Source organism: Haemaphysalis longicornis, unplaced genomic scaffold (genome assembly GCF_048455015.1).
Source record: "Haemaphysalis longicornis isolate Haplotype H1 unplaced genomic scaffold, Haemaphysalis longicornis Haplotype H1 scaffold_5, whole genome shotgun sequence".
In the NCBI taxonomy this organism is placed as follows: domain Eukaryota; kingdom Metazoa; phylum Arthropoda; class Arachnida; order Ixodida; family Ixodidae; genus Haemaphysalis; species Haemaphysalis longicornis.
The window spans coordinates 31,290,269-31,316,942 of record NW_027526385.1 but is presented as its reverse complement, the minus strand read 5'-3'; the positions used below and the strand labels follow the sequence as shown (position 1 = coordinate 31,316,942).

Below are 26,674 nucleotides of genomic sequence, written 5' to 3'. Positions count from 1 at the left end.
GAGGATATGTACAATGGGCCTACAGCTACCATCATCCTCCATAGGGAGAGCAGTAAAATACCTATAAGGAAGGGTGTCAGACAAGGATACACAATCTCTCCAATGTTATTCACAGCATGCTTACAAGGAATATTCAGAACGTTGGATTGGGAACAGGTGGGTGTACGGGTTAATGGAGAATACCTCAGTAACCTCAGATTTGCTGATGACGTTGCCTTGCTAAGTAACTCGGGGGACGAATTGCAAAGCATGCTTTCCGCACTGGGCGAACAGAGTATAACCATGGGCCTGAAAATTAATATGCAGAAAACTAAAGTAATGATCAATAACCTCGGGACAGCACAGCAGTTTGAGATAGGTGGCGAGGCAGTGGAAGTGGTAAGCGAGTATATCTACTTAGGCCAAGTTGTGACCCCAGATCCCAACAATGAGGCAGAGATAATTAGAAGGATCAGAGTGGGGTGGGTTGCATATGGCAGACATTCTGAGATAATGAATAGCAGCCTACCATTGTCGCTGAAGAAGAAAGTGCATGACACTACGTAAACACCGCCAAGAACTTGGGATATGCACGACAGGAGAACATACGTTATTGCTCTCGGTGCCAAGCGAATGTGCTTTTTCGAGGTAAGCCTGTCGTCGGGCGCGTCGTCCGGAGCTGGTAAAATCGGCATCTGAGGCCAAGGACACCGGTAGGACAGTCAATGAGGGCGGCGTGCTCAGATAAAAAGTCAAGGCCAAGGATGAGGTCATGCGAGCAACGTCCAAGCAGAGTGAACAAAACAGTCGTTTGATGACCAGCTACAGTCACACGAGCAGAGCACATTCCGATAACAACAGGTGTCCCTCCATCAGCGACTCTAACAAGATGTGATGTTGGTGGCGCCGTAACTGTGTAAGCGGCGGCGAAGATGAGCACTCATAACAGATAAATGCGCTGTTGTATCGATGAGGGCACTGACAGAAAAGCCGTCAAATTCAACGTCCAGTAAATTGTTCCGGGTAGCCGAGGTCAAGAGAGGATTTTCGGACGTAGCCGGGAATGCAGCGTCACCTCCGGGAGCTGCATTACCTAGTTTTACGAAGGAGGTGGAGTGTAGTGAGACGTCGGAGATGGGCAGCGAGGTTGTAGTGAGCGGGACAGGCGGCGTTGGGGCGAAGGTGAACGGTTGGACCTGGTGAGGCTACTTAAATTTGGTCGGGTTCAGCAAAGGACGGGAAGAGAAGCAGAGAAGCAGAAGCAGAAGCAATAGCCTCCATTCTCGGCGCACGATTGGGGTGATATCCGACGGTGACGAAACAGGATCTTAATGACGGAATCTACAGTGGCGTATATATAAGAGAGAAAATAAGGGTTGGCAGTCAAGAAAACCTCGCAAAGCAAAGGGTAGATCGGGTGGGTCATTGAAACAGAAAAAGAATTTGGAAAGACAGAAAGTGGGGAAAAAATGCCCGCCGGGTTGGATCCAAACCCACGACCTCCAGAATACGCGCCTGGTGTGATGAACACTGCACTACCGACGGGGCTATTTTTCCTTCCACTTTCTGGGGTATTTCTGCTAAGGTATTTTTGTTTCCTGCGCTTGGGGGTGGTAGCCAGCGCCACTCGGACTACTCGGGGTGAAGGAGACCTTCTTTTTAACCCCCGGGCCGCGACTCGAGTGTCTACGACATGTCGAGAGTGGTCGACCAGCGTTCAACCCTCTTAGGCTCCCTAAGGCACCAAGACTGCCAGAAAAGAGGCCCTCGCTATGCATTTAGCGAGGGCCCGGGCTTAAAAAGAAGCGTTAGGTCGTGACTGGGTCGGCAGGATTGCTCTCATATAAGTTTTTTTTTGCTTCACTCTCTATATCAAATTTTGCTATATCGAACTATTTTACAATCCTCGCGCTGTTCGATATAAGCGGGCTTTACTGTATGTCCTGCAGTTGATAATTGGTGGTCGAAAAATTCCGGGATTTTTTTCACGCACTGTCCACTGCGCAACTTCTCTCGTGTTTTTCCCTTCAGATCAGTCGCAACAGTGTCAACGATATCTTCGTCATCAGAATATGAGGGAAGGTATGCGCACCAACGTTTAAAAGGTATTATAGTGCAGGTAGCGCGCGCTGAGTGCAAGGCTGAGCAAACGAAAAGTCACACTCGGCAGCCTACAGGAGATATGAAACATCGACTTCGCCCTTTCATTGCTGCCACTGTGTAGTGACAGTCGGGCCACAAGACTGCTGCACTGTGCAAAGGTGAGGGCCAACTCCCGAAACGTTCATGTTTGTGACATTTCATTCACCTGGAGAGTGCAAATACTTGAGAGGTGTGACCTTCAAAAACTTTTCGGTGTTCAGCCTTTGGCTGCTGACCACAAGGCTGCTGGTTCGAACACCGCGTCGGGCTGCCGTTTTTCTAATCCAAATGAAAAACAAAAACTTCCATATGCAGAGACTTCGATGGAGGTAATGATCCCAGGTGGTCTGAATTCTCCTTCCGGCCTTCAATACACGGTGTACGCCATAGCCAAGGACTATACTTCGGGTACCAAGCGCGCCTATATTATTTGACAAGTGTGTTCCTACGGGCCCATATCGTGGTTTCATGTTATCCCACGCCGAGTTCCCACACGAATAATTTACGCTGTTCTTTGGTGACTTCAGCCATTGAATAAGCGAAACACCAGAAGGTAGAGTTTACTCTAGACTTTTCTTCTTTGCCCAGCCTTCAACATATTCAAACGTGTCATCACGGAGAATGCAGCCAGCGCGGTGGTGCCTGATATAACAGTCAGTTTTTTAGTAGGCGTAGAGCGGACAACTTAACGTTTTCAAACGGATTCAAATAATGCCAACATATATAGCAGCTCTGTTAGCGTACGGCATCCCTGTCTCCATTTGGAAGAAACCTATACCTCGACCTTTCGGGCGCTACGTATTTTGTTTTGGAAAGAGAGTGACACCAAACAAGTTGGTGACACATGCAGAAAGGGAGGCCTCTCCCGCGTTATTCCATTTGCACAGGGCTAATGCTTCGCGATTTTTCCGCTGTTATACATTTTCAGGGATGCTTTGTTTTCCGACATGCACTTCCCTGACTAGTCTAACTGACTGCTCTGCTGCCACTGCTACTGATTCCGCGGCGAGGGGGTGATACCGCTGTCGATAACGGTATCACCCCCTGCCTCACCCCAGCCCCTCGTCAAAAAAATTCAATCTCGTGCTTCAAGAGCACCTCCTCGTATTCTTCCCCGCCCTGGGTTGTGTGTTTGCGAACGCGCCGCACATACCCAGTGCGCTGCATTTCCTTTTCCTTTCCCTCAAACCACAAGCACGGCAGGCGAGTCGCACTTCAGTTTGTGATCACATCATTCTTTACAAAATCCCGCAGCGTAACGGAGAAGTATTCGTATATGGTGACGCACACATTCGTAAGAGCTATCTCAAAATGCACCCCGTGATCAGAGTAATAATGAGTGATTTAACGTTAACTAAAGCTCACTTTTGACCAAATGTTGACTCACACCATCGAGAGGGTACTGTTGATAGATTATCTTTGGTGGCCAGACACTCGAATTGATGGGTAGCATTTACCTGGTTGCTATAGGATTATTATGCTGGTGCTACGCCTGATGAAAAAAGTACACTGCTTGGATTTTTTTAAACACGTCTTATGTCGATGTACCGAAGGGACTCGACTGTACCGCGACCTAACTTCAGGGGTTTAGCGTTCGAGGTGATGCATGTTTCCAGAGAGATGGTGATTTCAACTAAACAAATAAAAAACCCCACAGACATTTAATGACCCTTCTTCGTTTTAAGTGGTCGCTAAGACAACATAAGAGCTGGACGGGAAAGCTGGTAAATGATCATTACTTAATGTGTTGTTTTATTATCCAGCCTAATTGCTCACCATTGCTCTTGAAATTGCGGAAAAGGTATTGGGAAAAACCAGTATTTTGAATTCCCCAAAAGTACATTTAGTTTTAGTGATCGTTGCAAAACATTTCTATCAGACCTCATCAATATAATAACTCACCAAAACACCATAAGTAACTCACCCTAACATAGAATTACACAGGGGGAGGTGCATATAACTGCCCGAGGGACGCAGGTTGTTGACCCTTTGGCTAGGGAAGGATGAATGCAACCCATCCGTCCGCCCAGACAACTAATTGTGCATGTTTGAGTCGCACATCCGGAGATCATGCCGACGCTTTCAATGGCCCTTCCTATGCACGTGTAAGGTCGTCTTCACTGAAACATGTGACTGCGAACGCGTCCTGTGCCCCTTTGCCGTATTAGCCCCGGATACAGGGATCGCCGAGGCAGAGTTGAGTGGAGAAAAAGGGGTTTTCTCGATACTGGGTACATTTTACTAGCTCAAAAGACGGACCACACAAGTAAGAAAATCACAGGACGAACGTTAGAGATAAACTGAATTCATTAGAAAATACACATACACACTATGACAACTGCGCATGCGCCTAAAAAAGGGGAGAGAGAGAAAGGGACACTTAAAGGGACACTGAAGTGATATGTAAACATTGCGGGATTACTTGCGCAAATTGTAGTCCGGGGTCCCCAGGCCATGTTACGACCACTCTGGGCGCGTTTACGCGCTTTTATTTAGTAGAAAACTTAATTCGAAAATGCTGTCCTCCTCTCTTTACGCTCGCCCATTTTCTGCGGCGTATTCGTGTGACGTCGAGAGGAGCCGAGCTCGCAATTGGCTGAGCTATCTGCACGGCTCCCCGGCCTTCAGACAGAGTCAGTCGGCCCAGCGTTTCGTTCGCCGGACGCCGACGGGTCGTCGCAATTCGTTCGCTCAGTTGAAACGAAGCCAGGGCCAGGACACGTTTGTGAATGGAAGAATGGGCCTTTCTTTACTTGGTTAGTTTGTACATTGTATCTAGCTCCAAGTCAAGGTCGCTTCACACAAGCGCTGCGCAAACGCACATGCGACGCTTCGCTGACTGGTACGCCCGTTGGAAAATATAAGGCCTCTTGAAGGCGGAAGAAGAGTCAGATATTTTTACCGTACAGCGTAAAAATAGGGTGCGGGAAGCACTTTTTTGCGCTGGGCGAACAAGCACAGCGGTCAGCAGCACGACTACGCATCTGCGAACGCTTTTCCGTCTACGAAATGCAATTGCTAGACGTGAGCTATTGCGAAAACTCGGGGGACGCTTACTGCACGAGCACAATACAACAAATAGTCACCTAAGCTGCTTGAAATGCCAAAACTAAATAAAAATGTAAACATGTTGTACAATATATACCTTATATTACCATGGAGGGCGCAGCCCGTCTCGTAACCGAGTTGTCTAAGGCTGCAGGTATGTCGCCGCCGAGTGTTTTGCAAGTCACGAGTTCGAGTCCCCGCGGGTACGCGCTTTTTTTTTTGTAAGTTAACTTTTTCGTTTTCTGCCGATGTTTTCTACATTGAGTTTACCTTTGGTTGGGCCGCAACGTTCATGGCTCCACGAACTAGTTCACAGAACGCGCGCAGGCTGGCGCGCGTACAGGCATTTTACGGTACAGGCATGAGTGAGGCAAGCTCCAAATAGGGGGAGGGGGGGGGGGGGGAAGCGCATGACATTTGTGCGTCTGCGGGCACGCGGAGGGCGTCCATGCACTGCGTAGGCCTCGGCTAGTGAATGCTACGATTCCAAGCCGTCCTGGGAGGCTTATCTTTATGCATTTTTACAGCTGACAACATGGCAGAAGCGCGGTACGATGATTACTGAGTTATTGAGAATGCCCATCCAACAACGCACAGGTTGTGTTTTTCAAAACCGAAACCGAAACCGAAACTTGTTTGGTTGCTCACCTTGGGCATCGTCCAATCACGGTCCCGCTCCTCCCAATGTCACAGCTTTAGTTGGTGCGGCCGCCGCAAACCGCGCATGGTAGTTTTTCTTCTTTGGCGCTTTGTAAAATAATTACCGATTTGTCAACCGGATAAACGATGAAAAGTGGGCTAATTTGAGCCAGTCTACGCAGTGCAAGCAAAATCGGGAGCTTGACAAATTCACTTCAGTGTCCCTTTAATAATCAACCCGTGTGCGGGTTAATCTTTGCTGCGGGAACCTCACTTGCTTAATGGACAGTGCCACAGAAGGGGTGCTGATACACTCATCGCATTCTTGATCAATACAATACGCCTCGTAGATTTCACGTTCCCGTTAGGAGCGTGACATAAACAAGATTTCTGTTTTTTCTCGACTCAACCCATTCATGTAGAATGGTGCAGGGCGAGTCGGAAAGCCGTAGAGGTAAGTCCGCTCGACTCGCAGACCGGAGGTGGGTTCATTCGCTCGTTGTGCTGAGTCTACGAGCTATGCGGAGCTGAATAGGTCCTTTTCCGGCAACTCCTATAGTAACCTCGCCTCAGTTCTTTGAACGGAGTTCATATCAGCGCGTGGGGGGGTGGGGGGGGGGGCGGTAGATCCAAGCTGGACCCCCCAGTCGACTCGACTCTCCCTCGTTGAGTCCAAAAACACGCGGCTATTGACGGAAACCACGGGAACTTGTGTGCCACGACAGGGACTATTTGAACGCCCCTCTGGTGTGGTTTTCTCTTTCCATTTTTAAGTGCGAATGCACTTCTTAAGCGACCCTGAATCACGCGTCCACCGCCGTCCGTCCGTCCGCACCACATACCCACTTAGGGCGATTGGCCAAGAAGAGTTCCTAATTTCTTTAGCACATACCAACTTAGGGCGATTGGCCAAGTAATCTGAATCACGCGTCCACCGCCGTCCGTCCGTCCGCACCACATACCCGCTTAGGGCGATTGGCCAAGAAGAGTTCCTAATTTCTTTAGCACATACCCACTTAGGGCAATTGGCCAAGAATCGGGCGTGAGAAGGGCTAATGCACCCGCTGAAAGGAGTACTGACACGAAATTTCAAAGCTGAGATCCGCTCTAGCAATCAAGTACAACGACAACACAAATAGGTGTCTGTGAATAAATGCATCTTTCTTTCTTTGTAGTTGTGTGTGTGTGTGTGTGTGTGTGATCTCTCTTTCGCGAACATTACCGAACCGCGCTAATTCAACTCCTGCATTCGCACTTTCACATTCTTCCCCTCGGGGAAATGCGGCATTGCGTCCGCCTTGTTACACCGGCGGTGTTTTTTTTTCCACTTTACCTATAAGAGGACAAACGATGGTGGTTTTTGCAGACTGTGTTTGGATAGATTTGTCGGTTCTCCTCTTCTGTTTGCATTTATTTTTGCGAGAGCCTTTACTCGCATCGTTTGGTAGATGTGTTTTGTATTTAGCTCCGTCGCCCTTGGACTACGATCTTATGAATGCACAGAGACGAGACATTTTACAGTTTGTGTTGAGAAAGGTAGGCTTCCGACAAAAGCGTCGACGAATTAAGAGCTGTGCGACAAGCGCATGCCCTTTTTGTCCTATTTTTACGGCAACCGAAGACAGCCCTTCTTCGGTTGCCGTAAAAAACACAAGATAATGGAGGGGAGCACAGCATTCCCGGTAGCGTAGCTGCTTTTAAACCAGACCGCTATTTTAGAAGTCGTGGGTTCGGGGCCCACCCGGGGAGCGTGTATATCTCTATTTTCTGCCTATAATTCAAATATTTCAAAATCTATATCTGTTTCACGAAGAATATGACGGACCACATTGTCCCCTTGCTTCCTTTGCGTCTATGACTGCTGGTCCTAATACCTGTGTTCATTCAAGTAGCTCCTCATGTCCTATTCTGATTCGGTATAGATATATATCGCGCGTGTGATATATATGGTTTTCTTGAGACAGCTTTTCACAACAAATATACAAGAACAAGGTTTTGTACACGCCTACACCGATTTCAAGTTCGTTCAACGAACGACTGTTACGCCCTCTGACTCGTACTGTTTGGTTGTCTATTGTAGCTACGGGGCGAGCATTCAGAAATACGCTATTGGGGTGGTGAGCTTAATATGAATTGGTAGGAAACTCCCATTCAGGCATGTCTTAACAAATTTGCCGTAGTATAACGTTTTGTGTATATGTGCACGTTGAGTTTATGTTACTTTAGTAAGCAATAATACGTTGTAGCAGCTTCACATATCGCTTTTCCTAATAGATAGGCATTGCGTTTAGGGAAGAGGTGAGATCTGTGGAATATAATCGCTACTTCATTATGGTATCTAGGACGTTTTCAATTTCAATCAAAATAAAACCAAAACATGCGTAGGCTCAAGCATAGCGAGAATTCTGCTTTCTGCAGTTACCCGAAGTGCGGAAGTGGGAAAAAGCCTGCGAAGTTACCGACTACGGCCATGGCTCCCTTGGGCACATTTCCAAGTTCGAGGCAGCGTCCCCTCCAGTACGCACAGAGCACGGCCTGTTCAGCACTCAGAGCCCCGTCGGCGTACCCACAGCCGATTTCACCCAAGGAGTGACCCAGGAAGCCGTCGGGTCGAACACCCACGGCAGTAAGCAGATCAACCAGGGCGACCTGTGCAGTAAAGAGAACAATGCAGAAATGTTCTTCGAGCGTAGATTTATTTCTCAGAGCACACTTGAAATGTCGGCTGGTGCAATGTGGCCCAATACGTTTAAGAGCGTTTAATCCTGCAACCGGCATTCATGCTTACCTAAGTGTAACGTGGTGTTGTAAAGAGAAGCAACAATTAGGGTCTTCATTAAGATTATACTAGCTGTAACACGAGTGGAAACTGGAGAGGCGTAATGATGGCATGCCGTGTAAGTGCGAATAACTAGGGATACGGCGGTCTGCATTTTCAGGGCGCTGGTCTAGCAAGCTCTCGGCCGTCACACAGCGGCTGCAGAAAAATGTGGGTTTTTGATTTTGTAATCTCGATTCTGTGATGATGCTAAGCACAAGAAGATTGCACGAAAAGATTGCGGGAGTTGATTGCACAGCAGGCTGTTTCAGCAAGTTTCGTCAGTCTATGCAGCTAAATTGTTAATAAATCCGTGCATGCCAATGCGAGGACAAAGTACAATAGAATTGTGCTTTAGACATTATTACAAGCTACAAATGCGAAAAATGTTGAAGACCACAATAAACTCGATTTTATGTAGCGTGGCCTATGTCTCTTAGATTTTATACCTGAGGCGTTTCTCAAACCGCACGTTGTCCAGGTACGTGCAAGTTGGAAAATTGACAAAATCTGCCATTCGCTGATAAATTGTATTAGCGTGGCTTCGAAGTTACCCTAACGCGCAATCCTACCAATAACGTTACGCCTAGCGCTATATGAACAGAAGTCCGATTCTTCGCATGCTGGACTTATTAAAATTATTATAAGACTGGTCACCTCCCACTTTTGTAAAGACCAATAAATAAAGAAAGAAAGAATTTCTTACAAGTGCCTGAGTAGTAAAAATTGGACAAGTTCACAAGATGACATGCCCCGCACGTGGTAAGAAGAAACTTCATGTTCTACCTCTAAGCGACTACGCGACTACGCGTATGCTGGGTTAAACTGAAAAAGTAGCGATTTTGAGAACAAGACCATATTTTAAGTGAGTGTGGTAGACTGGGTATCTTAAGCAGGTGCATTTTTATGTCAGCACCGGCCAGGATATCCCGCACTAAACAAGAACCACACCATACGGGTGCTCAGACGTTCGCGTCTAAGCTTCGCCAGAGCAAAGTGCACTTTCTCTTCCCACTTCATCAGTGATACATAGGAAAAATGTTTTAGGCGTAGGTTAACCTAGAATCTCAATCACCCGAACAAGCTAAAATACGGCACATCTATCTAAACCACAAATAACAACTCAGATGCCTTACCTGAACAGCGGAGATAGACACGAACGCAGACAGTACGCTCTGTGTGTCATTGTCTTCACTAGTTACCAGCCCTATCAAATCAAAGTTGAACTGCTTGAGTACTTCGTTAGACTGGTGAATGGAGCGGGCGAACACATCGAATTGCATCATCTGCAGGGCCATGCCGTTCCACTGACAGCCGATGCCAGTGAAGATGAACCACAGTGGCTTCCTCTTCAACGGAGCCTCTTCAGGATTCCCTTTGACAAGGGCCTTGCAATCTCCAGACGTGGGTACCACGGCAAATCCTCGAAAAGGAAACTGCTTCACGTTGGGCTGACCAACTTCGTTTAGAAGGGCGTACGTGGAGTCTGGGTGGGGTGCTTCGGCTTCCAATATTTCCAACGTCCTCTGCGAGCGCCATTTGGAATAACATGAATCATCACTAGAACGGTTATAACGAACATATCGGACTTCAATAAACTCTGACTAACCGAATATAACACGCCACAAAAGTGAAGCGCTCATTCTGGGATATTAGTCGCAACCCGAATGTCCAGCCTTCACCGCTCATCCTTGCAGTCATCCTTCATCTGGTGTAGCAAGCCTTGTCACTAGCAGGGCTGACCTCACCATTTTTCATTAAAGACCCCTCTTTCTCTGCTTGTCACACAATTACGTTTGTCGAAAATAGTTATTTTTACGAGTTTGTCTTTTGGCAGGCCGTATCCCGTCTTAGCTGTGCACGTTAAGACCATGAACGAAGGCACCATAAATCGACTATATCCTGTCACGTGTTTTGCGGTTCTAAATTTAGTTCCATACAGTGATAAACATTGAAATCTTTATCGGATGAGCAGATTCTGAAGTGATCTCTCTTCATAGGCGGACATTTACATTATTCTATATGAAATGAATGCGCAAGGTTGTGCGAATGAAGTTACGTATGTTTGAATCGTCTGTCTGATTGTATTTTTCAAACCGCGTGAAGGCAAAAACAAAACATTTCACCCAGACTGAGATGCAGGCAATTTCTCCGCAACATGTTAGGCCCCGTGCATACTCACAGCCAACGCATCTGCATTCCTTCCTGCCATAAGTACAAGCCTGGGAAGGTCTGGCTTCAGGCGTGGGAGGCTCTTGACATGTGGCCCCAACTTGGCTTGTAGGATGGCGTGAACGTTAGCGCCTCCAAAACCGAATGAGTTGATTCCGACCATTGCGCCTGCTAACGACTTGTGGTGGTCCACGACCTCGATGGTACCATCAAGTAGCGACGGAATATCTGGGTTCGGTTTCGTGAAGTGCAGGTTGCCGGCAATGGTTCCGGTTTCCAGCGCAAGAATCACCTTTGCTATTGAGCAGATGCCTGAATTGAAACAAAAACAATGGTTTACCGCAAGTCATTGCTTGAAAAAAGTTAAAAGCGTGTAGCATAATATTAAGGTTGAAGCATGGTAGCATGAAAATATGGCTCAAATGTGCTTTTGTATTCGGGACAGTATTCAAACAGTGCACATTCGTGAGTGTATACGAGTTAACGGTTGGTTTGGAATATTTATGGGTCACAATTTTGCAATGGCCATATACCGTAGGCAATCGATAAGTTTTTGCTTGACATTTACACTGTCTTGCTTAAAGGACGCATAGGCGTTTGGAAATTCCAACAAATATCGCGTTCCTATTTAGTAATGACAAAACAGCGTCGCTTGGGATTTTGCTTGATCAAGATGAACAGAAACTCAATTCAGCAAGCGCAGTAGAAATTCAACAAAGTTTATGACATTCCTTCCTCTTACTTCTCGTCATGCGGTCTTTTAGGCGACGTCGGAAATATGCTCATGAACACTGCACAGATGAGCGCTGCACTTCAAAGCTTTCATTGGCGTGAATAGAGCCACAAAAGCTCTAAAATGCTGCTACCAGCAACTGCGGGTCTGATATCTAATCTAAATCGTAGTTGGAGACAAATGCTAGCCTGTTCGGATGATCGCCCCTCTTCGTCTCAACCATTCTTGGACAAGTACCCCAACGTGATTCTGGCACAAGAAAAGGGACACAAATACAGTATCATAGAAGCTGTGGGATAAACAAACGTTGCTTGGTTTTACAGGGTGCGGGTGTATCCTTAGCATCGTATTACAAAAATGTTGGCGGTTAATTACCATTTCAAAAAAATGGTAGAGATGGAGCGCTGCTTCAGGTTGTTGTTGCACTCACGCAAGCTGTACACAAACAGATAACCTCACAGTTGCCAGTACATACGCACAAATCCTGACTTTACCCCTCTGCAATGGAATGTGTTGTTAGGGCTCTTAGGAAACAATTACGCAATGACGTACAAACATACTCTAGCCTCTAAGATCTATTGCAGGTTCTCACTATCGCCCTTCATTTCGTACTCAGGTAAAACGTGACGCATAACCATAGTCTACGGAAATAATGCCGATTACATTATGTCGATGTAATGCTGATTACAATACATTATACACGTAGGGTTCTTTTCAAAACAACAAGTGATTACATTACAATAAAAACAATCATTACATTAGGCCAATGTAATGCCGATTCGACGACATTATACGTGTAGTGTGCTATTCAAAAGAGCAAGCCGGGCTGCATTTCTCGTGTGGTGCGACATCCCATGGTTACAACCAAGAGAGGTCGTTCAGAGGAGTCACTTTACATAAGACAATATCTCTTACCGGAAGCAGCTTCAGCATGGCCCACGTTGCTCTTCACGGAGCCGATCATAAGCGGGCTTTCACGCGGCGATCGGCAAAAGAAGTTGCTGATGGCGCCAACCTCTTCCGGGTCGCCCACTTTAGTTCCTGTCCCGTGAACCTCGACGTAGCACACTTCCTGGGGTTTCACTTTGGCTTCAGCGTAGACGTCGCGAAAAAGCTTCTCCTGCATTTTCCCTGACGGGGAAGTGATTCCTGGAAAGATGCAAAGAAAGCAGCCGTGAGAAGCGGGGATTGTTTCCTGTTATGGTGCTGCAGTGAACACTTGTAATGTATAGAAATATGAGAGAATGATCACTCAAATGAGAAGTAATCAAGCTGAAGGTTTGATCTGCTTCGTGATCGCCTGACGCACACTTGGCATTTTGTTTAGCCAGAAGTTGTGTTCCATTCAATTGCAACCGTAAGCGTGATATTGTAAAAAAAGACAACAGCAAAGAAGAAGAAAGTCACCTTCGGTTTTGTAGCCGTCCGAATTAGCACTTATGTGAACCAACTTGCTGTACACTCGACGGGCCTTGGATGCAACTTGAAGAAAGATGGCACCGACGGTGTCGCTTCTCACGTAGCCATCGGCTGTATTAAGAGAGTTGATGTGAAACAGAATAAATTTTAAAAACTGAACCTTTTCGTTTGATGTCACGTTTTCTATCGAGCACACGAAAATTTAAAAACCCGCGACATCACGTGCGTGTTGCAAACTAAACACAGCCGCCGTGTTCTCAAATCAAATGCGCGATCTCTGTCAGCCCAAGCAGTTTCACCACATTGCCTCCGTACCTACGGTTGTTTCTTATAAATGTACGAGTGCCAATGCGGAACTCGGCAAAAACACTCTGGAAAGGTAGAAGACACCAGGTTCCTGAAATATATAACATGTTTCTTTCTCTGGACACTTAGTTATACATTTGACGTGTTACCACTTTTCCTATTACTTGCCTTTAGGAGGTGTGTCGAGCAGGAAATTGACAGTTACTTTAGTACTCACCATCAGCATCGAAGACCTTGCACTTGCCCTCTTTTGAAAGCATGGTCAAACGACAGAGCGCAGCTGAAGTGGCAGGGTTAAGAATCAAGTTGCTTCCTCCCACAATGGCCGCCTCGCATCGCCCAGCACGAATCGCCAGCACAGCGTGGTTTAGCGCAGTCATCGTAGATGAGCAGGCTGTGTCGACTGTCTCGCTCGGCCCTGCGTTTGGAGCCATCGAAATGGAATAACTAGCGCTCAAACTTGTTAGTAAATCAAGAAGGAGACATTTGCATATAAAGAAAAACCAAGCAGTTCCGCCACACTAAGTAAATTGAAAAGATGCTTTGTGAGCTACACTGCCTATTTTTAGGCCACCCAAAACGACTCCGGGTTAAGCTAGGAAGGAAACCTCGTAAGTGGTACAGGTTCCTCCGGACACATGTTCATTTTGAACTTTTTCTCCTCAGACGATTATCGACCACCTGTTGCGAACATGTTCTTGCTTACGTTCAGCACGCGATCACCCCACAAGGTACCCAGGGGGCCACGGAAACTTCACCTCCAAACGGCCGGTCGACAAAGCCGATCTCTTCTGAACTTTACGGTGAATACGCGAATAATAGGCGTGAATATTTTAACGGCGTAGGGCCTATTTGTGCGGTAACACAAACAAGTGCGCCATTTCTGTACGTCAACCGCGTGCGGTCTATGAACCGTGAATTGGCGAGACACAAACGCGTTCTGCGCCGTAAAATAAGCGAAAATGCTCTAAAACTCCGAATATATAAAACTGCCGATAATGTTTCAGCGATGCGGAGCTCAAAGCTGCATAACTGCGCTTCTTCTGGTAGATGTTTAAAACAAATAACCTGTATTTCCAATTACACAAAACCCACCTATACAGCATATTTGCGACTAGCTCACAAGACACGCGGAAAGTTGCAGACCCAAAAGTGTACACAACAAATGTAATCGTTACTGCTACTGCCAAGTCATTCAGGTGAATTTCGAAAACCGACGACGAATCGGTCGCTCGGCAAAGGAGCGCACGTCAAAGACACCCCCCTCGCGAGGGGCATGATCAAATGCACAGCATTTTCGAGGGGGTGTGCCGGCAAGTCGTATTTCTCGATCGCGGGACCCGTGTTGCCATCTTTCGGAGGCGCGGGACAACTTGTGGCGCTTTCGAAACAAACCAGAAATGAGTGAAGGATATAAGGTGCGTTCGGTGCATCGAAATCTGTGTCGGTTTCGTGGCTCAGTCGGTAGTGCGCCGGGTACCTTGCGTTTCGAAACGCCCGCGGCGTCATGGGTTCGAAACCGAGCGCCGGAAACTGTTATTTCTTTTATAGTGTAGTGGCCTGGCTGCGGACTACGACAAGGGGCGCCTGCGGACTACGACAAGGCACGCCAACGCCGCGTGACATTGTGAGTTACTAAAATGCTATGCATTTAAAAAGTCCTTCTTGTATAGTCCCTGCCACAGAGGTGATTTAGGCCACCTCTGGGGAAGATATCTTGTCTGGGTGTACAGTCAGCATGAGTTAAGCGCGCGAGAAATCCTCGGGTATCATTCGGGATTGCCACCCGACCTTTGTTTTTTAAAGCAAAGTCCCCAGTGCCGGTCATTTGTTAACAAAATCGTGGATTACGAACAAATCAGTGTTATTTAGTTTATCCCATAGGGCGCATTCGCAAATTAAACAACATTAGGGAGCATGTCAAGTGAGCGCCGCATACCATGGAAGTCGAAGGAGTAGGAGATGCGGTTGGACAACATTGAGAGGCAGCTGCCGAGCATGGCATAACCACGAGCGTCATCTGGTGCCGACTCGAGCATGGCGCATCCAGTCTCGGAGATACTGCAGCCGACGAAGACGCCTATCTTCCTTCCTCGTAGGGCCGCTGGGTCATACCCCGCATCGATGATGGCCTCGTATGATGTCTCCAGCAACAGCCTCAGCTGAGGGTCCATGACTTCTGCCTGCCTTGGAAGCACCCCGAAGAATTGGGCGTCGAACTTGCGCAGGTCACGGATTTTGCCGACGCGCTTCGGGATGGCCATAAAACCACCTGCGAAGGTCCATGCCACAATGCTTTGCCAGGTGACATTGTATGAGTATGCGATTGCATATATATAGTAGAGATTGCAGTCGATTTAGCAAAACTCCAGCACTAACTTAAGTGCATTGTGTTTATTGGAGGCACATTTTTTCACTAGGCGCCTTTCAAAGTCAACACATTACAACACATTACCTACAACATATTACCTACACTGAATGCGGAAAACTCGCATCTAAAGGTTCAAAAGGGGCTACGCCGCATTATGACTACAAGAAAGTAGAAACGTATATCGGGCAAGAGGTGTCATTAGTTTGTTATAACAAACGTTTTTTGCCTGTGGGATGCGGGGATTTTGTACTTACTATTTGTCACCTAATATCTTAGGGACACGCCAAAGTTAGGGCGATGTGTACGAGATTTCGGCGCACGTTAAAGATCCCCAGGTGGTCAAAATTAATCCGGAGCCCTCCACTACGGCGTGCCTCATCGCCTGCGTTGCGTCGGCGCGTTAAACCCTATAATTAATCAATCAATCAATCAAAATAGGGTGAAAAGTTCTTATTTTTTATTGCTTTACCGAATTTTTGGTTCCTCCCAGAGTTGTTTTCACACTATTACTGGTAGGATTGGTCTACTGGTAGCCTTTTATTCTTCCAATTTGGTTTCTTACATTGGTTCTTAGCGGACACACGACATAGAAAAATTGAAGTAGCATCTCCTGACTGACAAACGTCGCCGCTGTTACTTTAACTGTTATTTCTGCACCATTCTGTAATTTTTTCCAAAAAATACTTTCAGACAAAACATACTCCCTTGGATTTTACATTGCATAATTTTACATTGTCTTGCGGTGGTTCTACGGCACGAATACAAGCCATTGAAGACTTTCAAGCGTACAGGTCAGCCAGCCTGAAGAAAGGTGCCAATGAATCCTCAGAATTTGCAATGATGAAAACAGACTCAGATGAGCTCGTGAGTTAACCCTATATGACGCAGCAATTGGTTGTCAACAGGCATTCCAGGCGAGAACCTGTAATGCTAACTACAGGCTACTTATTTCAATGCAATGATAGTCAGCATAAATTGTAACTCACATAAGGCAACTTAGTTTGGAACGGAACAAAATCTTCCAATAGTACCACAAGCATTACACGTCGACAATGACATGGGGCGCATTGCACCGTAAATCAATTTCTGCAATCGGTCACTTTAATTTTGTCTAGGTCTTTTATCCCTCCGTGATGGCTAGCTCGCTTGACTCTGACGCAGGAGATACAATGTCTTGTATGAAATTTATTTCAACGATAAGGCAAGAGTATATTTACGAAAGTAAAATATTTTCTGGACCGTGGAGCCTTGTAATGAAATCCATTTGCTTTGTTTACCCACGTGCAAGGTATTTGTCCGCATTGACGTGAAGTGTTTCATTTTCTTAAAATATACTGTTTCCTGTGCTGCTGCCTACAGGATACAGTTGATACATGCATCAGTGCTGAACTTTCTGCGTTCAGTCTCTCACCTCGAGGCCATCGGGTATCGTCATCTGTGATGAAGTCGTCGCCCCTGTAGAGTTTTTCTCCGAACTCATTTAGGCTGTCGGTTTGAGGAAAGCGAGCTGAAAATCCACTGATGACAATATCGTCATCAGACATCCTCCTGTAAAGAAATATACAGTCACAGTTTTAAATGGTTTAACCAAACGATAAAGTCGCCTACGATTACATATACCAAATTTTGTATTGCCGAAATATACAAGACGGGTGGTTTGAAACAGTTTAATAATTACAGACAAAACAGCCTGTTCTGCTATGCAAGTTGTTTACCAAGTTGCTTATTAGTTGATTGCATAACTGACGCGCTATATTTCAGATAACTGGCAGAACTGGCTGAATTTAGGGAAAAAATGCGCGGCTACGATTACAACTAATAGCATGAAGCCAGGAAAGCAAGTCCCAGCAGGAAAGACCGAATCACTGAAATGACCGGCATCCTTCCCAGGGAGGCGTTATTTAGGAAGCTAAATTGAGGCACCTTGAGCAGCTCGAGCAATATGGTTTATTTATTATTACACTCATGTATTCCTTTTATTCCGGCAAACTTGGACGCCTAGAATCAGTTACCAAATCGTGCTTTTGACAGCCTGTCGTTGAAACGTTTCTGGCAATATTGAAATCTGCGTTTTCTGGTTCCTTTTTCTGCTCTAATGGGTACGCTAAAGTGGGTGTCTCTAATGCCACGTTTTTACATTCTACATGCTAATGCCTGCCTGGACTCAAGATACTCTGTAGTATTGTAGTCTATAAAGGCAAATAAAAAACTATAAATACGCAGAAAACAAATACAGGATGAGAAAGAAGCCCGCCGCATGTGAGAAAACATCACAGTTTACTCACGTACCACCCTCGTAGAGACCTTCCGAGGGAAGTGCAATGAAAATCAGCACTTCCTTATATGACAGACAACAGTCAGGGGCTTGGTGAAATGCCAGGAAAGAGTTTTAAGTAAGGCAGGAAAGGGATTGGTTGGTATACACGAGTAGTGAGAGGGGCGCAGCTGTGTACCCAAACGCACACATATCAGCATATAGAGAGCGCAGGAAACGGTGAAAGAATAAGAGTAAAATAGATAAAACAGCGAGTGGTGCCAACGTGTCGTGGAGAATTGCCTTAAAAGGTTGGCTACAGTCCAAAAGTGCTGGGTAAAAATCAATAAAAATTTAAGTGCGCACATGCGGGGGAATTCCCACCAGAAAAAAACAAAAAAAAAACAGGCAGACCGAAAAACATGGCAGAGCGAAGGAAGTGCAGACACACCTACGCTCATGTACAAGGCAGGAATGGCAGGAAAATGTTCGAAAGAGAGAGAGAGAAAGTACTTTATTAGAGGAAAGCAGAGAGGCCTGCCGGCATGCTAACGCCTACATGCTACTCTGCGGGGATGGCCGGAGGGAATAAAGTTGCAATAGGAAGTAAGGCGGGTGGGATAGAAAGAAGAAGGAAATAGAAGAAGTAAGAAAAGAAGGTAGCGTGTGTGTTGGGGACCGTCAGTGCGACATGTGAAAAGTCTAAAGACGGTTGCAGAGTGCAAGAATGTTCAGGTCTTATATCATCTCAGCGACACCGATGTCATGGAGGTATTCAAATAATCCGAATAGCACTTTACGCTGAAACGAGGACGATGGTTGTGGTTCCAGAAGTGCTTTTAAAGTTATGAAACTGTGGTTGAGGCATTCGACCTACTGTGGGAGGTTGTTTCTTGCTCCACTGTATGTAGGGCACTCTAGTAAAATATGCTAGACTGTTTCCGGTGAACCGCAGTTGTCGCAATAGGGGTTCGAGGATACGCCAAGGCGATACCGGTAGGTATTTATGAGAGCTACGTGCAGACGTAATCGATGGAACAAAATCTCTAGCCGACGTGGAAGTCGCTCCGGTAGCCTCAGTGCCAAAGTAGGATCGAGGTGATGCAGAAATGGGTGCTGGTTTTCCTGGAGAGACCAGAAGGTGCTTCTTTCCCTAAAAACAAGCTCCTTTGCTGATGCCAAGGCACCGTGCTTTGTGAATAAAATGTTCTTGACGTTCCACATTCGTAATCCTCTCTTGGCAGCCTCATCTGCTTTTTCGTTGACTATGATGCCGCAGTGTCTAGGGGTCCCCTGCAGTATCACGCGGTGCCCGGCAAAGCCGGCTAGATGATTTAGGTATGAGACATCACGGGGTATATGTGCGCGAATTGTTAAGGAGCTGGCACATCGAAGAGTTTGTAGCGCTGTCTTCGAATCTGTAGAGATAACCCACTGTGTTGGCTGCTGGCGGAGAATGTAGCGAAGTGCTTGTTTAATAGCAAGAAGCTCAGCAGATGTTGGTGACATTGGGCGCTAAAGACGGTATGACAGTGCTTGGCTGGTTGATGAAATGAAGAGTCCAAAAGAACTGAGGTAAGGCGTGGATGACCAGTGAAAATGTGGGTCACATGAGAGTATTGGGTACTTATATGGGCAAGTGTTAATTGAAGTGGGCAAATTTGGGGCATAACGTTTTTTATGTGAGTCCAGGTATGTTAACTTTTATGCATAGGGGTGATAGAGTCCAAGGCGGGAAATCAGGTGGCATGATTTGTCGTCGCTGGTCAGGTATAGAGATGTTTATAGTATTCATAGTTTCTGCGAAGCTTGAATTTTCGACTTTTTGTTGCATTGTACCATACCTGCCAAGAATTTAGATTTTGCGAGCACCGTGAACCTCAAGAATATTCGAAATGTTTCCTGCATTCTAAGAATATCTTTAGGCAAGGAACCAGCCTCTGCGATAGTGCCAACACACGACGAACCCTTGGGGAAACAAAGACAGGTACGCCAGCAGTTATTCGTGACCGTATTGAGCTGCTTTTTACATGTGGGCGACAGCCGTTGCAGGACAGGCAGGCTGTAGCGCAGCAAGCCGTCTACATATGTATTGCCGAGTACCACTATAGATCTACAGTCACTGCCCCATGGACTTCCGGCAAGAGACCCTACACGCCTCGAGCGCTGCCTGTAGGGGCGCCACTGAAATCCCCCTTGCACCCTGTTTCCAAACCAGCCGCGGGAGTCGCCGTCCCGCTCCCCACTGTCGCCGCTGCTTTTGCGACACGTTCACGACTTAGATGTACCGTTCGCATGCATTCGAAACACGTATCAATGTGGAGCAATCGCTCTGTTCGCAAATGTGGTGTATTTACGAGAACATTCCGACTGTAGAGCGCCACGTGTGTGTTACAGACCAATGAAGCCGGATTATGCATGGCTGATTATAATTTCACTGCCCAGAAATTCACTAACGGTGTCTCTGTAAGCAGCATTTCCTCAGGTGGTCATTCGATGCCTATACACCATGATGTAAATCAGTTTCCTGCGCTTATATATCCCAGCGGAGCACTAATACCTGACAGCACGCCAGCTACGATTGCTAATATAATACTGCCGCGAACCATGCATTGGATTTGTTTATTTGTGTTTTGCTTTTACCGCCCGGCTGCGCCGGTCTGTGTTATCTCCGTGCCAAGGGAAGCGCGTGTTCCATTCTTTTTTTCTGTGCCGCATGTGTTATCTGTTCAGATAGGGAGAGCATTCCGATCTAACGAGAACATCCCGGAATAATCTTCTTGCATCTACAATGTTCTCGATGCGAATCGACGGTTCCAGAACCACGCGCGCCGAAAGATAAAAAGCCTGCAGAGCAGACGCCGGGGCATTCGATTCTGCGACGCTCGCCGACGCACGTACGTCACTTTGTTGACCACTGCTTCGCCGCCTCTGTATTCTTTTCAGTTGTTAGGGGAGCACAAGTTCGCTCCAATAAACTTGTTTCTTTTCCAAACAACTGCTTCGTCCTTGGCTACGTGACATCTGGTGGAGGTGCGGGGTACGCACCCTTCATGCCCACTACAACCTCTGGAAGCCGCCAAGCTAGTCCAACAAGAGCCAGCCTCCGCGTGCAAGATTTACCACCCGAGTTCGGTCTACTACCGGAGAAGACGAAGAAGAAAAACGTCGCAACCAGCACCATGCTCAACCAAGCCAATCCTCCTGTCGTTCTGCAGCAGCCACGGGAACCGCCATCATTCCGAGGAGCCCCCGCAGAAGACCCAGAAGAATGGTTGGAGAAACTGGAGCGCGTCCGGAAATTCAACAGGTGGGACGACGCAGAAACGTTCCGGCACGTTTTCTTTTACTTGGAAGATTCGGCTCGCACTTGGTTCGAGAACCACGAGAGCTCCTTGACAAACTGGGCTCAGTTCAAAAGCGAGTTCACTAAGACCTTCACTACCGTCGTGCGGAAAGAAAGAGCCGCCCTTTTGTTGGAAACACGCACGCAACACCCCAACGAAGGTGTCGTGATCTTCGTTGAGGAGATGAAGCAGCTATTTCGCCGCGCGGACCCCGAAATGACGGAAGAAAAGAAGTTGCGCTTCTTAATGCGCGGAGTGAAGGAGGAACTGTTTGCTGGACTTGTCCGAAATCCGCCCAAAACCGTCGCCGAATTCGTGACCGAAGCCAGCACCATTGAAAAAGCTCTCGAAATGCGTGCTAAGCAGTATGACCGCAACTTTGTTGGCGCGGCCAATGAGAACGACTTTGGCTGCACGCGGATCCCGGCCGACAGCCTACGCGAGACTATCCGCGCAATAGTGAGAGAGGAGCTGCGGAAACTTCTCCCAACGCCGCCGCAGCCCCAAGTCGCTTCCCTCACCGACGTGATTAGAGAAGAAGTGCAACAAGCGTTGGGAACTTCTACGCCATCCGAGGTACCCCGAGAGCCACAAGCTATGACATACTCCGCGGCTGTTCGTCGACCCCGCCCTGCTCCAACACGCCGTCAAGAGGCCCCGCCGTACCGCCGCCCACTGTCACCCGCCCGACCCCCGGTAGCCCGAAACCAGACGCCGAGGAAGACGGACGTATGGCGAACTCCCGATAACCGTCCTCTGTGCTACCACTGCGGAGAGGCCGACCACATTTACCGTCGCTGCCCATACAAGAGACTCGGACTGCGTGGTTTCTCCGTCGACGCACCTCGCCCTCTCCCTGGCCAACGACCACGGGAGATCGACGAGTATCTATCTGAAACCAGCCGTGGCCCAGCGCGTTTCAACCGTTCGCCGTCGCCCTACCCATACCAATCGCCGAACCGCCGTAGCAACGCTGACTTCGCCCGTGGAAGGTCCCCCAGCCCACGCGGGGGAAACTAAAAGCAGCAACTTCTGGAGGTGAAGTTGCTCTACGGCGAAAAACCGGAAACCCTCCAACGACGCAAGGACGCGCCGAAGAGAGTGATTCACGACATGCCCTCATCCCGACGACCCGACCTAACCCTGATGAGACTCCCGAACACGACGACAGCTATACGCCGCGACGCTTACCCGACCTGACCGAGACGTCCGCTGAGAAGACGTGGACAACGACGACGCACAGTGCCCGACCGTCAACACGCACAAGCCGAGATGCGACGCCCCGACGCACCCGGAACTCGAGGAAGGCGGCATCCGACGTCAAGGTGTCCATCGACGGTTTTGATGTAGTCGCCCTCGTAGACACGGGAGCCGACTACTCCGTAATGAGCGGACCATTTGCGTCTAAGCTGAAGAAAGTTATGACCAGATGGGACGGTCCGCACATACGCACAGCAGGAGGCCACATCGTGACGCCAAGTGGAACGTGCACATCGCGCGTCACCATAGACGGCACGACGTACCCTGCAGTGTTCGTCGTTTTGCCCAACTGCTCCCGCGACGTAATTCTCGGAATGGACTTTTTGACAGACAACGGCGCAATAATCGATCTCCAGACGAAGTCGATAACTTTTTCCTCCGACCACTCCATGACGCCGGAATCGAACCCCGAACGCCGTGCAGCTGTAAGGATCGCCGATGATCACGTCACCCTGCCACCCCGCGCAAGCTTGATGATCACCGTCTACTGGGAAGGTGCTGCTCCCGACGTCGACGCTATCGTGGAGAGTGACCGAAGGTTGCTTCTTGACCGCGGTGTGTCTGTCGCAAGAGGCATTGCGCGGTTTAAGCAGCGCAAATCCCACGTTTTGGTCACCAATTTCACCGAGGAGTACCAGCATTTAAACAAGGGCGCTGCAATTGCGTTCGTCGAAGAAACGCAACAAGCAAGTGACGTGATAGCAGTCGCCGACTTTGAACGCGCACCCGACGATACCTTCAATCTTCCGCAACCCTTCGACGTGAATCCGGCGCTACCGCAAGAAGAAAGGAACAAGTTATTGGCTTTGCTGCGTCGCTACAGCGAGTGTTTTTCGTCGAACTCAAAGTTACGTCAAACACCTCTGGCGAAGCACCGGATAATAACCGAGGATGGAGCCCGACGTACCCGACAGTCACCGTACCGCGTCTCTTCCCACGAGCGCGAAGCCATCCGGACTCAAGTCGACGACATGCTCAACGACGACATTATACAGCCATCGAAAAGTCCGTGGGCTGCGCCGGTCGTACTCGTGAAGAAAAAAGACGGCACACTGAGGTTCTGCGTTGACTACCGGGGATTGAACAAGATCACCAAAAAGGACGTGTACCCCCTGCCACGAATCGACGACGCCCTCGACCACCTCTGCCATGCGAGGTACTTCTCATCGATGGACCTGAAGACCGGCTACTGGCAAATTGAAGTGGACGAGAGAGATCGAGAGAAGACTGCATTCATAACCCCGGACGGCCTATACGAGTTCAAGGTAATGCCGTTTGGGCTATGCACGGCACCAGCAACGTTCCAAAGAGTCATGGACACTGTGCTAGCTGGCCTGAAGTGGCACACCTGCCTCGTATACCTCGACGACATTGTGGTATTCTCCCGGACTTTCGACGAACACCTCGCAAGGTTGCAGTCAGTACTCGAGGCCATCCGTACGTCGGGATTAACGCTGAAGCCTGAAAAGTGCCGCTTCGCGTACGAGGAACTGAAGTTTTTGGGCCATGTCGTCAACGCCGCGGGAGTCCTTCCTGACCCGGCGAAAACTTCAGCCATAGCGAACTTCCCAAGGCCGAAAGATAAGAAGGGCGTGCGCAGATTTCTTGGACTGTGCGCATACTACCGGCGCTTCGTCGCAAACTTCGCACGCAGTGCAGAGCCGCTCACGCGCTTGACGAAAGATAGCACCGCTTTCAGCTGGGAAGACGACCAAGAAAAGGCATTCTGCGAGCTGCAAAAACACCTGCAAAGCCCGCCCGTGCTCGCTCATTTCGACGACAACGCCGAAACGGAAATACACACGGACGCCAGTGATATAGGCTTGGGTGCCGTCCTTGTCCAAAAACAAAGCGGGTGCGAAAACGTAATCGCCTATGCCAGCCGTGGTCTGTCGAAGGAGGAGAAAAACTACTCTGCCTCCGAAAAAGAGTGCCTGGCTATTATATGGGCCATTTCAAAATTTCGCCCATACGTGTATGGCAGACCGTTCAAGGTTGTAACAGACCACCATGCGCTGTGTTGGCTCGCGAATTTGAAGGACCCCTCTGGCCGTCTTGGGCGGTGGAGTTTGCGCCTGCAAGAGTTCGACATTACAATCGTCTACAAATCCGGCAGGAAACACTCCGACGCCGACTGCCTGTCCCGCGCCCCTGTCGACCCACCACCACAAGACTCCGATGAAGACAGTGCGTTCTTCGGGGTTGTTACGGAGAGCGACCTAGCCGCCCAGCAGCGTGCCGACCCCGACTTGCGAGTAATGATCGACTACCTCGAAGGACGAAACGTCGCAGTGCCTAGAGCGTTCATGCGTAACTTACCAGCATTCAGCCTCAGAAACTCCGTCCTCGTGAAGAAGAATTTCAGCCCCGGAACAAGAACGAATTATCTACTTGTCATCCCCGCAGACCTTCGTGACGAAATTTTGGAAGCGTCCCACGACGACCCGTCTTCCGGACATCTCGGCACAGCTCGCACTATTGCAAAAATTAAGGCGAAGTACTTCTGGCCCCGCCTTACATCCGACGTCACCCACTACGTTCGGAGTTGCCGGGACTGCCAGCGACGAAAAACGCCGCCGACAAGACGCGCCGGACTTCTACAACCGATCGCCGTCCCGCGCAGGCCCTTTCAACAAATTGGAATGGACCTTCTAGGCCCGTTCCCGACGTCACGATCGGAGAACAAGTGGATTGTCGTAGCGACAGACTACATGACGCGCTACGCAGAGACCGCCGCTCTTCCGCGGGGGACTGCACAAGAAGTCGCCAAGTTCTTTATAAACCAAGTTGTGCTGCGACATGGAGCCCCTGAAGTCCTAATCACGGACCGCGGAACGGCCTTTACCGCGGAGCTGATGCAAGGAATCTTACGCTACAGCAACACGGATCACCGAAGAACGACGGCGTACCACCCCCAAACGAACGGACTAACAGAACGTCTGAACAAGACAATTGCGGATATGCTGTCCATGTACGTCGACGTTGAACATAAGACTTGGGACGAAGTCCTCCCGTATGTCACGTTTGCGTACAATACAGCGACGCAGGAAACTACGCAGATGACACCGTTCGAGCTTGTCTACGGAAGACGCCCGACTACGGTGCTCGACGCCATGCTTCCGCATGTAGAAGACGACGACCTCAACGCCGACGTCCAAGGATACCTTCAACGTGCGGAGGAGGCCCGCCAGCTCGCTCGAGTTCGTATAAGGGACCAGCAGCTGGTGGATGCCGGCCGCTACAACCTCCGACGCCGAGACGCCGAGTACCAACCAGGGGATCGTGTGTGGGTTTGGACTCCCATCCGACGACGCGGACTGAGCGAGAAACTTCTGCGACGGTATTTCGGACCCTACCAGATTCTGCGACGTGTTGGCCAACTTACCTACGAAGTGATCCCCGATGGTGACTCCGGCACATCACGACGACGTACGCGGCCCGAAGTCGTCCACGTGGTTCGCTTAAAACCTTTCTACGAACGATGACGAACTTTTATTTTCATTTTCGGACTGTCTCTTATGTTAGCATCGGGTCGATGCACTCTTAGAGGGGGGGGGGTAATGCCGCGAACCATGCATTGGGTTTGTTTATTTGTGTTTTGCTTTTACCGCCCGGCTGCGCCGGTCTGTGTTATCTCCGTGCCAAGGGAAGCGCGTGTTCCATTCTTTTTTTCTGTGCCGCATGTGTTATCTGTTCAGATAGGGAGAGCATTCCGATCTAACGAGAACATCCCGGAATAATCTTCTTGCATCTACAATGTTCTCGATGCGAATCGACGGTTCCAGAACCACGCGCGCCGAAAGATAAAAAGCCTGCAGAGCAGACGCCGGGGCATTCGATTCTGCGACGCTCGCCGACGCACGTACGTCACTTTGTTGACCACTGCTTCGCCGCCTCTGTATTCTTTTCAGTTGTTAGGGGAGCACAAGTTCGCTCCAATAAACTTGTTTCTTTTCCAAACAACTGCTTCGTCCTTGGCTACGTGACAATACCTCGGGTATTGATCACTACCTTAGAGAGCTAATGTGGCATAAATTTCATGAGCGTTCTACTAAAAAGTACAGTAAATAATACAAAAGTATACCTGGGGTTCTGCACCAGACAAACAATTTAACGCTTGGTCGTCTTGTCCTGAGGTTAGCGCTCGCAAACATTCATCATCTGCTACAGATATCCTGAGCGACCA

General features: G+C 48.5%; 1 protein-coding gene across 2 annotated transcripts in view; it reads right to left on the bottom strand.

Moving 5' to 3' along the window:
- The window catches only part of LOC144138028 (fatty acid synthase-like), a 69,503-nt gene extending 43,442 nt beyond the window's left edge, over window positions 1-26,061 (bottom strand). The window contains exons 1-9 of one of the 2 annotated variants that reach the window (XM_077670077.1): window positions 25,874-26,061; window positions 17,039-17,175; window positions 15,196-15,528; window positions 13,474-13,674; window positions 12,939-13,061; window positions 12,447-12,680; window positions 10,809-11,110; window positions 9,763-10,152; window positions 8,268-8,457 (exon numbers count right to left, since the gene is read on the bottom strand). In XM_077670077.1, coding sequence (XP_077526203.1) covers window positions 8,268-8,457; window positions 9,763-10,152; window positions 10,809-11,110; window positions 12,447-12,680; window positions 12,939-13,061; window positions 13,474-13,674; window positions 15,196-15,528; window positions 17,039-17,175; window positions 25,874-25,908 — 1,945 coding nt within the window. In that variant the 5' untranslated portion in view covers window positions 25,909-26,061. Of the gene's footprint in view, window positions 1-8,267; window positions 8,458-9,762; window positions 10,153-10,808; window positions 11,111-12,446; window positions 12,681-12,938; window positions 13,062-13,473; window positions 13,675-15,195; window positions 15,529-17,038; window positions 17,176-17,916; window positions 18,246-25,873 lie in introns of those variants that run through there. The other variant, XM_077670078.1, reaches the window with a different exon arrangement.
- Between the last annotated feature and the right edge of the window lie 613 nt (window positions 26,062-26,674).